This window comes from Gobio gobio, assembly GCF_949357685.1.
Source record: "Gobio gobio genome assembly, chromosome: 3".
Taxonomy (NCBI): domain Eukaryota; kingdom Metazoa; phylum Chordata; class Actinopteri; order Cypriniformes; family Gobionidae; genus Gobio; species Gobio gobio.
In genome coordinates this window covers 22,041,894-22,058,963 of record NC_137099.1, presented here as the reverse complement: position 1 = coordinate 22,058,963, position 17,070 = coordinate 22,041,894, and the positions used below count along the sequence as shown (strand labels likewise).

At 37.2% G+C, this 17,070-nt stretch overlaps 1 protein-coding gene across 10 annotated transcripts in view; it reads left to right on the top strand.

Annotated features, from left to right (window-relative positions):
• The window catches only part of tbc1d1 (TBC1 (tre-2/USP6, BUB2, cdc16) domain family, member 1), an 87,321-nt gene that overhangs the window by 18,167 nt on the left and 52,084 nt on the right, over positions 1 to 17,070 (top strand). The window contains exon 1 of one of the 10 annotated variants that reach the window (XM_079813610.1): positions 3,999 to 4,191. The exons of 6 other annotated variants lie outside the window; for them this stretch is intronic. In XM_079813610.1, the coding sequence (XP_079669736.1) occupies positions 4,117 to 4,191 (75 nt within the window). In that variant the 5' untranslated portion in view covers positions 3,999 to 4,116. Of the gene's footprint in view, positions 1 to 3,998; positions 4,192 to 7,995; positions 8,324 to 17,070 lie in introns of those variants that run through there. 3 more of the 10 variants (XM_079813607.1, XM_079813602.1, XM_079813608.1) reach the window with 3 other exon arrangements.

The following is a 17,070-nucleotide window of genomic DNA, read 5'->3' as shown; positions in this document are numbered from 1 at the left end:
GGCCGATTTAGTCCAAGATTAACATGGCTTCCAGTTCGACCTCGTCCACATTCGACACGGTGCCTGTGGGATATTCTGTGCGCAGTGGGATGGTTGGAACTCAACTGGCCTAATTATTCGGCTAGAAAGAACTGCAGCTAATCCAGAGTGAACTTTGATGATAGTAATGTTTATTCAGTCATCCAATTGCAAGGCATAAACAGGTTTGCGTGGATATGTACATAAATGTGGTTTCTGTGAGAGAACAAATAAGGATGGTAAATACACATGATAATGACATGACAGAAGATACACAGTTAAGAACTGTATAACTATACTTATAAGTTACATTTGTATAATGTAACCGTAAACCGGAGCTTATTGTACCATATATAGGCGCTAAATGCAGCTGCATTAAAAGGAGGAGCTGCCGCTGCTGCTGCTAACAAGCGGTGTCCGGTTACAAAAGTGTGTGCGCAGCTTTAGCACTGCAGTGCGCTCTGTATAACAATTGTTAATATGCCGATCAGACCTGATACATATTTCCATCAACATACATTACAAGCAAATATTTTCTATAAACGAATAAACATTGTTGATAACAAAATAACTGAATGATTATTCAAATAGGTGAGCATTACGCTATTGTATGTTGACACAAAAATACTTCTGAGGTGACATCAACTGAATTACGCGATGACACACTCTGAAACACATCTACAATGACAATAACTATTATTACTTACGGAGTTATTAACGCACAGAAATACCACACAAGGAAAAACAGACTTTTGAGGAATAAACAAGCCAGGAAAACTCTGTATAACTCTGTTACTGGAGCTGCTGAGATGAAAACTCTCTGCGCATGCACCAGACAAGTCTGAACAAGTTCACGCGCACATGCGCGAGGCAGGGAATTTTGTACAGTGCCATCGAGTGTTAAAACGCGAAAGGCGAAGCTTGAATTTACGGGTATGTCCCTCTTTGGCTAATGTTCTTTCAAGATGGAGGGGCAACATGGCGACCTGCATTCGAACCCCTCACCCGTATGTATTTTAAATGGCATATTATAAACTTACGAGAATACTTTATTACTTGAAAGAAGTAAATATACATTAATGAGCACATATATTTTTGAAAGACCTAAGTGTTTTTAGCTAAGAATAAACTAAAAAAGTTACACAGTGTAGCTTTAAGAGAGTCTTGCTGCCACCTACTGGCGGTTTTAATTTCACAGTTAAAGTATCTTCATGTTTTAAATAATTTCAAATATCAATATTCAACATTTTATGTTTTAAACATCAAAACATAATTTATGCATAACTACAGGTTATTAATTTGTCGCCTCTGAGCTGCATTAAAGAGTCTTAAATGATCTAAGACTGTCTGTTTAAATTATCTAAATGCCACTTCAGATGCAGCTTCTGTATTTCCTCTACACTGCAAAGATGAAATTTGTTGATACTTATCTAATTTGATTGCTATTTGTAATAATAATTGTGTCTTATTATTATAATACATTTTTATTACATTTATAAAATTGACACAAAAGATGATGCATGCATATAATTAGGTTAATTTTTTTTAAAAAGGTAAAAAAGATGATTTCTGTCACTGCTGTGAACTGACCACCACACAGAATATGAAGAATATCATAAACTTTAGGAGCCAGCTGACCACGGCAGTCCTACACCTGCCAAGGTATACCAGCACAATAACACACTCATCAGAATATTGTCTAATTATCATTATCGAGAAAATCCCAGAAAATTTTGAGATATCCTTTTTTGTCAATATCGCACACCCCTAATAGGCCTATTCATTCCTTCCTATAAGCGTGTGACATCACATGAAAACTATGAATTGTTTTTTTATATTGAAGCACAAGATGATCTTTGGACCATTCTCAAATTATATTGGATAACACGAGTGTTAGCTCCTGTCATTAAAGCAAATGACGTTAAATACTAAGATATTCAAAAATGTATATTTAATAGCCTATACACCGATCAGGCATAACATTATGACCATTATAAGTGAAGTAAATAACACTGATTATCTCTTCGTCATTGCACCTGTTAGTGGGTGGGATATATTAGGCAGTATGTGAACATTTTGTCCTCAAAGTTGATGTGCTAGAAGCAGGAAAAATGGACAAGTGTAAGGATTTGAGTGAGTTAGACAAGGGCAAAATTAAGATGACTAGACGAGTGGGTCAGAGAATCTCCAAAACTGCAGCTTGGGTGTTCCCAGTCTGTAATGGTCGGTCTCTATTAAAAGTGGTCCAAGGAAGAAACAGTGGCGAGGCTGGCCCGTGCGGTCCGATCAAACAGACGAGCTACTGTAACTCAAATTGCTCAAGAAGTTAATGCTGGTTCTGATAGAAAGGTGTCAGAATACACAGTGCATCGCAGTTTGTTGTGTATGGGGCTGCATAGCTGCAGACCAGTCAGGGTCCCCATGCTGCGCCAACAGTGGGCACATGAGCATCAGAATTGAACCACAGAGCAATGGAAGAAGGTGTCCGGGTCTGATGAATCACGTTTTCTTTTACATCACGTGGATGGGTGCGTGTGTGTCGCTTACCTGGGGAACACATGGCGCCAGGATGCACTACACTCTAAAAAAAAAAGGTTCTATATGGCACCAAAAATGGTTCTTCGTCGTAATCATAGAAGAACCACTTTTGGTGCTATATAGCACCATATCTTAACATGTTCTGTACATGGTAGCGGTGCTATATAGCACCTTAGTTAGCGGTGCTATATAGCACTTAAAAAGGTTCCCCTATGATTACGAGCCAAGAACCATTTTTGGTGCCATATAGAACCTTTTTTTTTTAGAGTGCATGGAAAGAAGGCAAGCTGGCAGAGGCAGTGTGATGCTTTGGGCAATGTTCTGCTGGGAAACCTTGGGTCCTGCCATCCATGTGGATGTTACTTTGACACATACCTAAGCAGTGCTGCAGACCATGCACACCCTTTCATGGAAACGGTATTCCCTGGTGGCTGTGGCCTCTTTCAGCAGGATAATGAGCCCTGCCGCAAAGCAAAAATGGTTCAGGAATGGTTTGAGGAGCACAACGAGTTTGAGGTGTTGACTTGGCCTCCAAATTCCCCAGATCTCAATCCAATCGAGCATCTGTGGGATGTGCTGAACAAACAAGTCCGATCCATGGAGACCCCTCAACTTACAGTACTTAAAAGATCTTCTGCTAACATCTTGGTGCCAGATACCACAGCACACCTTCAGGGGTCTAGTGGAGTCCATGCCTCCACGGGTCAGGGCTATTTTGGCAGCAAAAGGGGGACCAACACTAGGAAGGTATTAATGTAATAATGTTATGCTTGATCCCTGATCGGTGTATATAGTTATAAGTGAAAGTGAAGTGGTGACCCATCCAAGTGCACACACACAGTAGTGAACACACACAGACACACCGTGAACACACACCCAGAACCGTGTGGCAGCCATATTGCTGCGGCGCCCGGGAAGCAGTTGCGCTTGTTTGGAGTGCGCTAGTTATTCACTCCCCCACTGACAATTCCTGCAGGACATGAGACTCAAACCCGCAACCTTCGGGTTACACAAGTCACTAGGTATATAAATTTGTGATGAAAAATATTTTACTAAATAGGAGAAAAATACTCTACTGTCTGTCAGATTATACAGTGTTATAATTTGTGATTAAATGTATTTTATTAAATAGAAAAATATGTCAGTTTATATATAGTGACTGTAAATCCTATCTGCCACCAGGTGGTGGTCAAATCCTGAATATTGGAAATCTCTTATACATGGAGAGTAAATAATTATTTCAGTATTATTTATAAATAAGTTAAGTAAAATAAACTAAATTAGGTTGTATTTATATTGCAACTAGGCCTAGTTTCATCTCCCATCCCATGGGATCTAAATGAAGAAAAAAAAAGCTTATAATTGAACATTTTCCACTAAACAAAAGACAGTTTAATGACAAGCGTTTGTATTCCCTTGGCTGTGATATGATCTGCTGCTTCAGTGTAATTTTCTCTCATCATCGTGAATGTTTCAATGTTCCCGTCACATCCCACTGAGCGCCGCTCAAACGGTCACTCTACAATCTCCCACTAGTTTCACTTTCTCCATGAGATCTGGATGGCTGAAGCGATGAAAGCGCGCTTTCACATCTTTCATTTACTGCGGAGGGATGTGAAAAGCGAGCAGGAGACAGTGAGTATCTTTATAAAGTTTGTTTGGAATTTGTTTAGTTGAAAAGTGCATGTGTGTTAGCATACTTAGCTTGTCGGTTAGCCACTAATGAGAGATTTTTGTGAGCATTAGCCCATTGCAACAACATGTATTCCCTTGTTATTTAATTCAATTATATAGTTTTCTCTCTCGTGAAGAGTGAATAACGCGTTATGTAAAGCAGTACATCTAGATAATAAAGTTTTTCTTTGTAAAGTTGTTTTAATGGCTGTGTTTCAAAACCTACCGAGCTGCCTATCTAGACAGCATTTTTGGGCATTGATTCAAATGTTCATAACGCGCCAGTGATGTTCACGATGTTGTCTAGGGAGGCAGGTCGCTATGTTTTGAGACGGGTAGTCTATCTGCCAGTCTGTTGATAAAATAATAGTTCAAATATTGTATTAAAAGGTAGTTGTAACGATTAAAATGGTCTAACGTTACATAGGCTACTGGTCTAAATCCAGGTAAATAAAGACCGTAACGTTAGATGTCGGTTATTTGATAGGCTAGGTCAGTCAACAGTAAGTTAGCTGTAATACAGTCATTTATCTCTATTTGGAAAAGGGATTTGTTAAAATGCTTTTTTTTTATTGTACTAAATTGAACATATTCTATCAAACATGCTGAAAAATGATTCAAAGTGAGATACAGTTCCTGTTGAGAATAAAAGGGTGGTGCAGTTTGTTCAGTTCAGTAAGTGTTCTCATTCAAGCAGTGTGTTCCTAGACACTTGAGGCATTGTGGAGTAATATTGATGGTGTGTCATATGCATTGTGAGAAGGAATATCAAGAGCAAAATGGGGAAGTGTGTATGAGAAATGTCAATCATTTACATAGACTTTAAAGCTGTTTTTGTTCATGAATGAATGAGGGAAATGAGTATAATTTGTCATTTTTCTCCCAGCCCATCATAATGTGTTGCGTGTTTTGTTGTGTTCATCTGATTGTCCGGCTCTTTTAACTTGTTAGATGTGTTGTGCTCAGTGTAGTTCAGTTTCATTAGGATTTCTTATGTGTTTTTGTGCTGCAACTAATTCTTCAGTAGTAGCCTAAATGAAACCACCTCATTTTTAGGTGTGTGTCACATGTCCTGCACTCAGTTCCACCTCATGTGACCAGTGGTCCCTCCTTTCAAAGAGTTCCGTAACCTATTTGTCTGTATTCGTACTTTATGAGATACTTTAACACTGAACTTGAACATGTAGTGTTGTGCAATATGCGAGCAAATAAAATTGTTGCCAAAAATGTATTCATTTTCATTTAAATGCAGCAAGAAAGCAGTAATATTAATGGTTGAATCGGAGTTATGAATCACTTCATAAATAGTCTAGTCCAGGTTTTAACTCCATCCATCCGTCCATTTCCCTTCTTATCATCTCTAGGGCCGTGGGTTTTAATGGAACTATTCTAATTATTAAAATGTATTATTATTTTGTTTTATTAAAATATATTCAGCAAATAAAATAAATGTTTTATTAAATTATTCACACAAAAGAATCAAACTTTTGGACTGTTAAACTATTAATCTGTCATTATTTTATTCAAAGTGTTTATTAAATCGTTATTTTGATAAATGTTATTTATTTTAAAATATTTGTATAAATTAATAATAATTTGAGGTCATAATAATGCATGTATAATAATTATACAATAATGCTGTTTAAAATACTTAATAAATTAATATAGCATTTAGCACGACAGGACATTGCTGACACTGCTTGTCAGGCAACTATCTGGATATAGGCAGCTCCTTGCATTTTATCTCATTATCATATGACTAATTATGCTGTTTTTAGTTGGATTGTGGCGATTAGATTACCTCATCGTCTAGTATTTCCCCTCTTTTCCTGTGACTTGACCTCAAAAACCTGAACTTTGAGATTGTGGTCTTGTGAGTGGGTGTGCGCTGTCACTGTGGAGTAATGTGTGCTGAAAATCCTTTTGTGTTATCACAGTTGTTTTAAAAGTCTATAACACAGTGGAAAATGACAGATACATTCATGTAAATATTTGTAAAATGTCACAGTGATTTAAAAGAATGTTAAAGTACATTATCTTTGACATTTGTCTGGATTGTTTGTCCCTGTTTTCCAGAAGTTTTTCAGCATTGTGTGTCTATAGGTGTATGTGTGTGTCTGGATAAAGTCAAAGCTGTTTTTTTTCCCCGGATTGGAGCTGTGTGGCATTTCCCAGACTCCCTTGTGTTCTGTCTATCTCTCTCTCTCTCTCTCTCTCTCTCTCTCTCTCTCTCTCTCTCTCTCTCTCTCTCTCTCTCTCTCTCTCTCTCTCTCTCTCTCTCTCTCTCTCTCTCTCTCTCTCTCTCTCTCTCTCTCTCTCTCTCTCTCTCTCTCTCTCTCTCTCTCTCTCTCTCTCTCTCTCTCTCTCTCTCTCTCTCTCTCTCTCTCTCTCTCTCTCTCTCCCCCTCACTTGTTTAGATGTTAATGGGTTTGGTGCTGCATCAAAGTGCTGAGACGAGCTATTTTTTACATTTACGCTGTTTGTGACTCACCCAAGTTGTTCATCAACTTGACTGTCTAGGTATATTTAGTTAAAATACCCAAAGCAGTTCAACCTCAGTAATTCACTTTGTCTGGTTTAAGTTGAGTCCAGATCTTGGTGCTTGGCTTTCTGTGCTGATAATGACCTGAGCTTCACCAAAGCTGCTCGCCACTTTCACTCTTCCAGCGAGGGACAGGAGCTGTTTGTTAGGGGTTTTTCTGCTCTTCTGTGTTCATGCCAAGCTGAAAGGGCACTGACTTCTCTTTATTTTTGGATTACTCAGTGTTCCAGCCCTCCTGACTTCCTCTGTGTGAGTGAGTGTGTGTGTTACTAAGTAAGAACAGACCATGTGTTTGTCTGTCTTAAGTGTTCTTGGCCACAGAAAACCATGGCTGGTTGTTCCCGACAGAGAGGGATGCCGAACAAGCAGTAACATATTTAAGTTTGGAGGTGTCAGATGTCATATATAGCTACTGCATTAAACAGTGAATGTACAGATGAAAGGTGGCCAACTTTGAAAAGGTGCATTTCACATCATTTCATGTCTTGAGAAATTATATTTTGATTAAATGTTCATTACTGTATTACAGTAGTGATAATCTAATCGATAATAATAATGGGAATTGCAAAAAAACTGAAAAGTATTCTGATGCATGCATTACAGTAATGAGAATTTTAGCGGCAAATTGCAACCGCCTACCTCCCTTTCAAAGCATATAGAGAAGCTACGGTGGCCGACACAGCGCAAAGATGTTGTTGCCTGAGACTGCAGAGAGTGACTAGCGCTCTGTATAGAAGTTTGTCCGTTTAGGGCTACTGTAGAAACATGGCGGCTCAAAATGGCGACTTCACTGTAAGGGGACCCGCGGTATATGTAGATAGAAATGGCTCGTTCTAAGGTAATAAAAACATAACGGTTCATTATGTAAGGTCTTTATACACAACAATGTATATTATTGGGCATTTCTGTCAATAGATTCTCCTAAATACTACACACTGCACCTTTAACTGTTTTGAAAATCTCATAGTATTTGTTGCATAAAAAAATGTCACAATGCAAAAATAATCTTAACTGATTTTTTTTTTCCCCAGTTTATTTTGTTTATTTGACCTAGACATGTTTTCGTGAGATTCACCCACGAACACATTGCCAGTGTTTTGGCAGGCTTGTATCTTGAAAATGTAAGCAAACCTCCACACAATCAAACACTGTTACCAGAGATAAAGCCATCCCAGAGAGAGAAGTGAAGGGAGGAGGAGGCTATGAAAGATTGTAACTTTGCTGTGTTTCTGAAGGTGATCTTCCTAGAAAGATGTCATGGTGCGGTGCTCTGACTGAACCACATTGTTCTGAATCAGCATGGGAGGCGGACCCAGAGTCAGCCCTAGGTCCCAATAAAACAGAGGAGCAGCTAAGAGAGGGAGGGACATAAAAGAGAACAGAGAAAGCTTTGAGGGACTTGCACTTAGCATTTGAAGGTACAGAAAAGTAAAGGTGCAGACGCAGGAAAGTGAGGAAAAGAGATCTAGCTGAGATGGAGGGATGAGGGAGAACACAGGAAAGTGACGATCAGGTTTGGACATGCCTTCTCTGCGTAGATGGCTGAGTCAGGTAAGTTATATGAGTGCGTATGTGAGTGTGTCAAGACCATTCTGTGCATTGTTGTCATTTATGAGCACAACATTTCCAGTGTAAGGAAAATATGGATGTCATTGTATTTGTTAAGATTCCTTAAAGCTTTTCTGTTTGCTGGTCATATGCTTGACAGCATGGTTCCCATTGATGTCTTCAACGATTAGGCTGAGAGCAAAACTTTGACCCTTGAAGCATCTGAACTGTGTTGTGTGGTTAGTTAGATGTCTTATTTTGGCCTTTTAAACTGACATTATAGTCTGCTTAAGCATATAGTTTTAGCTAGCAGCCAATTATTTTCTGATATTCCTGTTTGCAACTGCCTGTTATGCAAGACAAGTCTTGTTGATACTTGAATATACAAGTTCATCATCTTTGGCACAAATGTTTGTAGCGTTGGATTTATGAGATTATTAACAAAAAGAAGTGTCTTGTTTGACATAGATTGAAAATCTAGCCTTTTAAGGTCCATTGAATATCATAAGACCATTGATGATCTTCTGCTATGTGGTTTTCCATTGCAGAATATCATTAACTAGATTTCTGTCGTTTTCACCATTAGCATTGCATCCAGGTTGTTGGTAAAATTTCTTCTCTTTCATTTGTTTTCTTCCTAATCCTCTTCTTATAAAAGATGGCCAATGAAATTACTCTCACACTGTTGTAGCCAATCGAATCACTCCTTTATAATGCTGCACTAAATAGATTAAACCCATTTTTGGGTGAACTAGCTAAGCTTTGCTTAACCTTTAAGCAAGGTACAAGCAGACCTTGGAATTATGAGGCATTACTGCAGCTTTATGAAATGCAATTATGCACAATAAATACACAGTTATTTTGACTGTAAAATTGGTAAATGAATCAAAGTTTGGATTTACTCAATGCTGATTATAGATCTAAGTGTTGAACTGTAGGCCTGCTTTGGTTTCAGACTGGACCTGTGGCATTTCAAGTCAAAATTGGTAATTTTTACCTCCTTAAAAGGATCACCCAAAAATGAAAATTCTTTCATCAATCACTTGAGGGTGAGTAAATGATGACAGAAATGTCATTTCTGGGTCAACTCTCTCTTTAAAATTTTTTCCTGATCTTATTGTGTACAGTTCGTCAGTGCATGTTATTCCCCCGCCCTCCACAAAAAATATAAATAGAACACCCACATTTCATCAAATTATTATCATGATGGATAAAATCATGTTGGGAAAAATCAAGATCATTATTTTATCTTATATTGAATATTTTGTTTCACTATGAAATATGTAAAATTATGCAATGAATGCTATATCTTCTTTGGGTCTTTTTTTTGGATCTGATAACATTAGACAATGGTTGATTGTTGGATTCAGTAAGACTTTTTTTTATAATTTTTTTTTTACTGTGATTCACAGTAAGTTTTTTGCATTCACAGTAAGACTTTTAACACCTTTATCTGACGAAGAGAAATGTGTTTTGATCGTGATGAGTTAGTATCCATCACAGTATCCTGTTCTCATATCCTGAAATTCTGATGATCAGGCCCAACCATTTTTACATAAACATGCACACACTTTGACTCACATTAGGGCAGGATGAATCAGACCCAGGCACATAAAAAAGAAAATGCTTTGATATCTACACTCAAGGTACCAACATGCACTGGATTGGTTTCTGACCAGTGGCAGTGGTCTAATGAAAAGCACTCATTCAGAAACATTCAGCTGTGCGATTGCTTTGATGGCCTTTTGAAGAGTTCTTTAGCTGATCGTGTTACTCCACATCTACATCTGATAATTGAGAGTTTAGTATGTTTAAACCAGCAGATATAATCACAGTACTAGTACTGTACTAATACTAGTTAACTGCGTTCTCTTTTCTAATTGACTAGTCACCCTCTTTCCCTGTGTGTGCAAATATATTTACACACTTTAAGCCAAGCCACAATTAAAATGACAAATGATGCAAGAGCTTTTCTCAGAACTAATGTCACTTTTAACCAATTTCACCCAAGGTCATTTGTTGTAACATTTAAGAAGCAGAAAGTATCCAAATTTGTGTCTTCATTTTGAACAGAATATATTGTTTTACGAAATGCAACAAATGTTTTTCTTAAATGCAACTAGCTTTAGATGTTGTCTTCAGGCGTTCTTAATGCTTTGATTAGTCGACTAGTTGCTCAGGCAACCCATCGACTAGTCAGTTTTGAAAATATTTAGTTTTGCTTATCTCATGCAACTTGCTGTGATATTTTTGTAATGCTGTCATTTGTGTGTTTTTAAAGGCACTGTAAGCGACATATGTCCACCAACCCAATTCTTGCAAAGCTGAGCATGCAAAATAATTCACAGGCAGAGAATGGCTGGTCTGGGGTGCTTTACTAGTATAGTACGATGCATCGTTGAAGAAATCGACTGTTTCCTGAAACCATATTGTCGCAAATTTGTCGTTCAACCCCGTTGGTTAATGATGTCATGCAGGTGGTGGAGTAATACATTATTTTAATTAATCAGTTTGAGATCTAATTAAATGGCAGATTTTTTTTGCTAAAATTGCAGACATGTCTTCTGAGGACTACAACCCCCGGCAAAATTATGGAATCACCACACTTAGAGGATGTTCACCCAGCTTTTTTACTTCATAACAAACAAACAAATCACAGATATGGCACAACATTTTTTTTTGTTCAATAGCTTTAAATTCTGGCTTCATGAAACATACTTAAAAAAAAGTCACTGACACTTTATATATTAATGGCATGCGTTTTTTAGATCAAGTTGAGGAAAAAAGTATGGAATCATCTTTTAATTTCCATTTCTAAAACAAATACCAGGACATGGCTAAACATTTGAATTAGTCAGCAGTTAAAAGGGAGTGCTTGGCTTCTGATTTGTTTGTTTGCTATGAAGTAAAAAAGCTGGGTGAACATCCTCTAAGTGTGGTGATTCCAGAATTTTTGCCGGGGGTTATAATTCTCATTTTTCCCCAGTTATTTTGCTTTATTTATTTACCGATTCAATCATTGTCTTTTTCTTATGTAGGCCTATAGAGCATGTCCGCACATGCGCACTCTTCAAAAACGGTGCTTTAAATCTCTTGACGTAAATTAAGTTTGTATATTATTGGAAAGGTCTATTTGAAATGAAAGATATAAATTGTACTGAATGTCACCTTGCTTATTTTGCTCAAGATAAGGATTTTTAAGTCCACATGTCATGCAAGCAAGAAGCCAAGAGATGTCTTCCAATCTCACAACTTTGCGAGGCTGTTTGCGAATGTTCATTGAAACTATGGGTTCGGGAAACACAGACTCGTTGAACTATGCTGATAATCACCGGACATTTGACCATAGATGGCTTACTACACTTTTGGGAAATGCACCCCTGATTGTTTTCTGATATGCAAGAAAAATGGCCATTTGCCATTTACAGAGAGCATGTGAAAAAACCAACAAAATCGGTTACAGCATCTTTATCTGGGACATGTCCAAGTTTTGGGGCCATTGCACATTCAGCATTCCAGTACTACCACATAGTACACTGTTTTTGACCCCTTAATAATGTTTATGACCCATGAAAGACTATTCAAAGTGGTGGCAATATTATACTTTCATAGTTATTGAATGACAATACAAGAATCAGTAGATTGTGTTGGAACTACATTGAATTTCTGGTCACATGCCTGTACCATTCAGTGCTTATGAAACAACACCAAATTGAGCTTGTACTATAGCCTGAGGTATTTTCCCGATGTTCGCTGTTTTCTCCTGGGCCAGCCTGTTTGACCTTTTTGTTTTTTCTATGGATGTTGTTGAAATAGACTTTGACTTAGCTCTGCATACCAGTGAATTAAGATTTGATTAGCAGAAAGATAAACTACACACTCTTTTGCCCTTTATAGAAAGGTGATCATTTTTGCTGTAGTCTGTCAGTGAATTAGATCTGAAATAGCATGTTTTTAATACCATGAATTGTCTTGATTAAATATAAGTACATGGGCGTGCCGTGATGGCATAAATACACTGTAAACACATTATCCAATTGACACACATAAGTACTCCTGACTTACATTAACTCAACCACTGCTTGCTGAGAATGACAAAATGCACAGCCTTTGCAACCAAATACATCCATCTGTTTTTTATCCTTTTTAAAAAAGGATTTTTGGAAAATATCTACAGTCCCAGCCCTTAAATGCTCCGATAGTTTCACTCTTTTTAGTATCAAGGGAAATAGTTATAGAGTGGTATTGCTTCGTTAGTACAGAATAGCCTTTCTGCAAAGGAATTTAAAGTTGTAACTCTGTTACTGTTATGCATACTTAAACAACTTGTCCCACCATTTCTCTCATGGACAGGAATGATAAATTAAATTGTGTGTCTTTTGGTGTTGAAGATGTATTCTGTTACTTACAAAAGCAATCAGATAATTTTCAATCTTATAAAGCAGAAAGAAAACAACTGATTGACCTAGGGCTGGGTGTTATGGCTAACAAAAACACTATCATAATTATTGATATTGACTGATATGAAAAAGTTTATTATCACGATAAATGTCAAATCTTTATTTCTTTCAAGTTTAAAGGCAGATTTTTGCTCATGTGCAACTTGTAGAAACCAGACGGTAAATTGTGGTTTTAAACAAATTTTTATTGTCAGAACATGACAAAAATGTTATTGAATTTTTTACACTTTTGCAGTCACTTTTCCATAACAGAATAAATATATAAATAGAAACATTTATTTTTTAGTTTCTGCATGTTTTTAGCAGGTGATTATCGTTTCAAATCACGATACAGGTTTGTGTTGTCTGAGGCCCCGTCCACACGGAGACACGTTTAGCTGTATTCATAAACATTTTGTATTCGGATTCTGCGTTTTAGGAGCCTGAAACCAGTATTTTTTTGAAACCGGGTCCCAGATTGAATAAACCTGAAACCGACACCCTTGCGTTTTCATGTGTACAGCCAATCCGTATATTTTGTAAACAGTGATGTCATCACACCACATTCCACACGGTAAAGACTAGAAAGGGATACAGCTACGGCCACTGGGCATGTGCACATCAATATTGCGTCATTTAATTACTGTATTTGCATTATTGTAAGGGAAGGTTTAGGGTTGGGGTAGATGTAGGCGTTAATAAAACACATCTGGTAAGTAGCAAATTTATTTATTGTTATTTTATTTTATTTATATTATGTTATATTGAGATTTTGCCTCACTTCCTACCATTGCTCTACCCCTTCTAGCCACAACTCTTCTTCTCCGTTTTTAATGCATTTCTGTGGCAGAATTGCACTGCCACATACTGGCCTGGCATGTATACTACATCGTTTTGAGTCAGTTTCAGTGGTTTTGTGTGTATGCAGATATTTCTTGAGACGAGGGGAAAAAAGATTGGATAGGGAAAGCTCTGGCTTGGTGTGGATGTGGCCTGATTTTGACGCGTATCTTCAGTACAGTTTGCAGGGCAGTCTGCAATATTAATTTTACATGTTTTGTCTCTTAGAAATGCACATTTGACAGTAGCTTGAGTTAACTGTAGTAATAGCTTGAGTTAGGATGCAGATGTAAATTTATGTTCATTAACAAAAACAGTTACATCTGTAAAAATGGTAACAACCTGATTTCTATATGGTCAAATTTAACTATTCTGACTGTTTGAGCTTTATTAAAATTAACCATTGGTGTTCCATAGTAGCATACACTTAATCAAACACATATAGCACCTCAGCACCATGTTAACATACTGTAATTATATTCCATAACTCCTTTAATACATGTCTACATTAATAATATAATACAATTCTATATGAATATCTCACATTTTTGCCACAATAATATGGTGCAGTTAATGTTGGCGATTTGTAGATTGAAAAGCCATAAGCACTTCTTATTGGATTCTTCTCACAGCACCAGTTGTTTAGTAGTTACTTGACTGAGACCGATCGGTGAGTGGCGCTGACATTTGAACTTTGAGCCATGTATAAATTATCTGCGTTGTGCAGTTCAAATGAGTAACGCTGTTTCGATATCGTTCTTATATCTAACATTTATTGCACTCTTGTTATCGTTTTATCAAGGAAATTTATATTGCGATAATTATCATTATCTTTTTATCGACCAGCCCTAGATGGACCCAAACCATATAATAATCTAGTTCATTTTTGTACATTCTTCCTTTCTTTTTTTAACCACAATAATCTATGACCCTACATGAGGGATGAGGAATTTAAATATTTTTTAGATAATCTCATTTATAACAGAGAAAACTATAGAACTTCACACAATGTAAAAATGTACCATGTAAGACTTCTAGGAGTTTTTGTAATTCAACAAAGTATCATTTTTATAATCGTCCTAGCTACTAAGAATATTGTGTGGAAATGGAAGTGTGAGTTTATTATCTATCATGTTTCTCACCATGATTATTTATTTATTTATTTTTTACAGAAAGTGGTAATGTTTGCCAACCTTTTAGGTTAGAGCATACAATTGGACTGGTCACTGAAAACTAGGGCTGCAGCTATCGATTCTTTTTGTAATCGATTAATCTAGCACTTAATCGATCGATTAATCGGATACAAATTTTTTGCATGTTTTTAAAAAAACAAAACAAATATTACATAACAAAAATTAAGAGGAAAAGCAATTTAATTTATTAATATGCACAACAGGTTTCATGCTGTAATCTAGCCCTCACATCAAAGTAAATATATTTTATGTAGATTTCTACACCTACAGCATTTACCATTAGGCTACTAACAAATAATATATAATTTCTGGGGTGAGCCTATTTGCTATGGTAACCTAGCAACCTGCTTGTGTGTGCGTACACGCACGTGTGCCGTGCGTGAGGCTTCATTGCAGTTTGGAATGGCAGAAATACATGCATTCATTTTCAATAGAAAGCTGCGGCTTGCATCACTTGCATTGCGGTGCATTTTAGGTGAAGCATCCGTTCGAAAAATCGCGTCACATCACGTCCCGGTGTATACAGTGAATGCATGCTGAAATTATTGTTGCGTTGCTATATAAAATTTTTAAGCATATGTGATGCATTGCCACGATTGGTCTGACTGGCGCGTGAGAGAGACGAGGGTGCATGCATGCATGCGCGTGTGTGTGTGTGTGTGTGTGTGTGTGTGTGTGAAGGGGTTCTTTTTTTTTTAGGCTATACTCTCTTGCAATTGAACGGTAATACGTTTACTACTTAAAAACATCAAAGCTAAACATCATATCTAGTCAACCCGCATCACGACATCGCTACAAATACAGTATGGGATTAAAATCAGCGAACATCAATGTATAGGCTTAGGTAGGGCTGTAACGATTTGACCAAAAATAAAAACCTTGATTAATTGAACACTTTACCTCGATTACGATTAATGAACGATTATTTTGCTCTTTTTTTTTTTGCTTTCCATTTTTTGTCCTCATAAGGTTTTAGAGTAAGTTCCTGATAAGGTTTTTACTGTAAATATGTTCTACTATTAAAGGGTTAGTTCACCCAAAAATGAAAATTCTGTCATTAATTACTTACCCTCATGTCGTTCGACACCCGTAAGACCACAAAGGAAGATATTTTAGTTGAAATCCGATCGCTCAGAAAGGCCTCCATTGGCACAATGCACTTTACACTCTCAAGACCCATAAAAGGTACTAAAGACGTCATTACAAAGTCCATCTCACTACAGTGATTCTACAATAACTTTATAAAGCGATGAGAATAGTTTTTGTGCGCAAAAAAACCCTAAATAACGAGTTATATAGTGATGACCGATTTCAAAATAATGCATCATGAAGCTTCAAAGCGTTATGAATCAGCGAGTCGAATAATGATTCGGATCGCATGTCAAACCGCCAAACTGCTGAAATCACGTGACTTTGGCGATTCAAACCGCTGAATCGACTCACTGATTCATAACGCTTTGAAGCTTCATGATGCCTTGTTTTGAAATCAGTCATCATGATATAAGTCATTATTTAGGGTTTTTTTGCGCACAAAAACTATTCTTGTCACTTTATAAAGTTATTGTAGAACCACTGTAGTGAGATGGGCTTTGAAAACGACGTCTTTAGTACCTTTTATGGGTCTTGAGAGTGTAAAGTGCATTGTGCCAATGGAGGCCTTTCTGATCGATCGGATTTCAACTAAAATATCTTAATTTGTGTTCCGAAGATGAACGGAGGTCTTACGGGTGTCGAACGACATGAGGGTAAGTAATTAATGACAGAATTTTCATTTTTGGGTGAACTAATCCTTTAAAGTTGAAATTTTTCCAACAAATGCAAAAAGTGCATTTCTTTGTGATTTTAAAATACTTGAAGGAAACGGTTCACATTCAGCAGTTATTGTCTATGGGGCAGATTTATGTTTGTTTTACATCAGATAGGCTACAGATAAATTAACACAGTAGGCCTACATTACATTTATTTGAATGCATTAATGAGAGAGAGATTGTGTGTGTGTGAATTACTCATACCGTCTCTATTCATTATGAAGCTGTGGTTTGTACTTACTTCAAAGGTATTCAAATATATGCCTATAACGGTTGAGTTGAGTTTCTAAGCTACTTTAGTGACTTTACTTTAGTCACAGGACAGCATTGACACTGCGTTTCTGCGCTGCTCTCTGCGCGCGATCTTCACGTGAAAAGAGGTCTGCCTTCAGGGCGCGCGCTCGTTGTCAGAGACACGACACGACACGGCTCGGCTCTCTGTGTCACAGAAAAAGCTGAGCACTGAACGG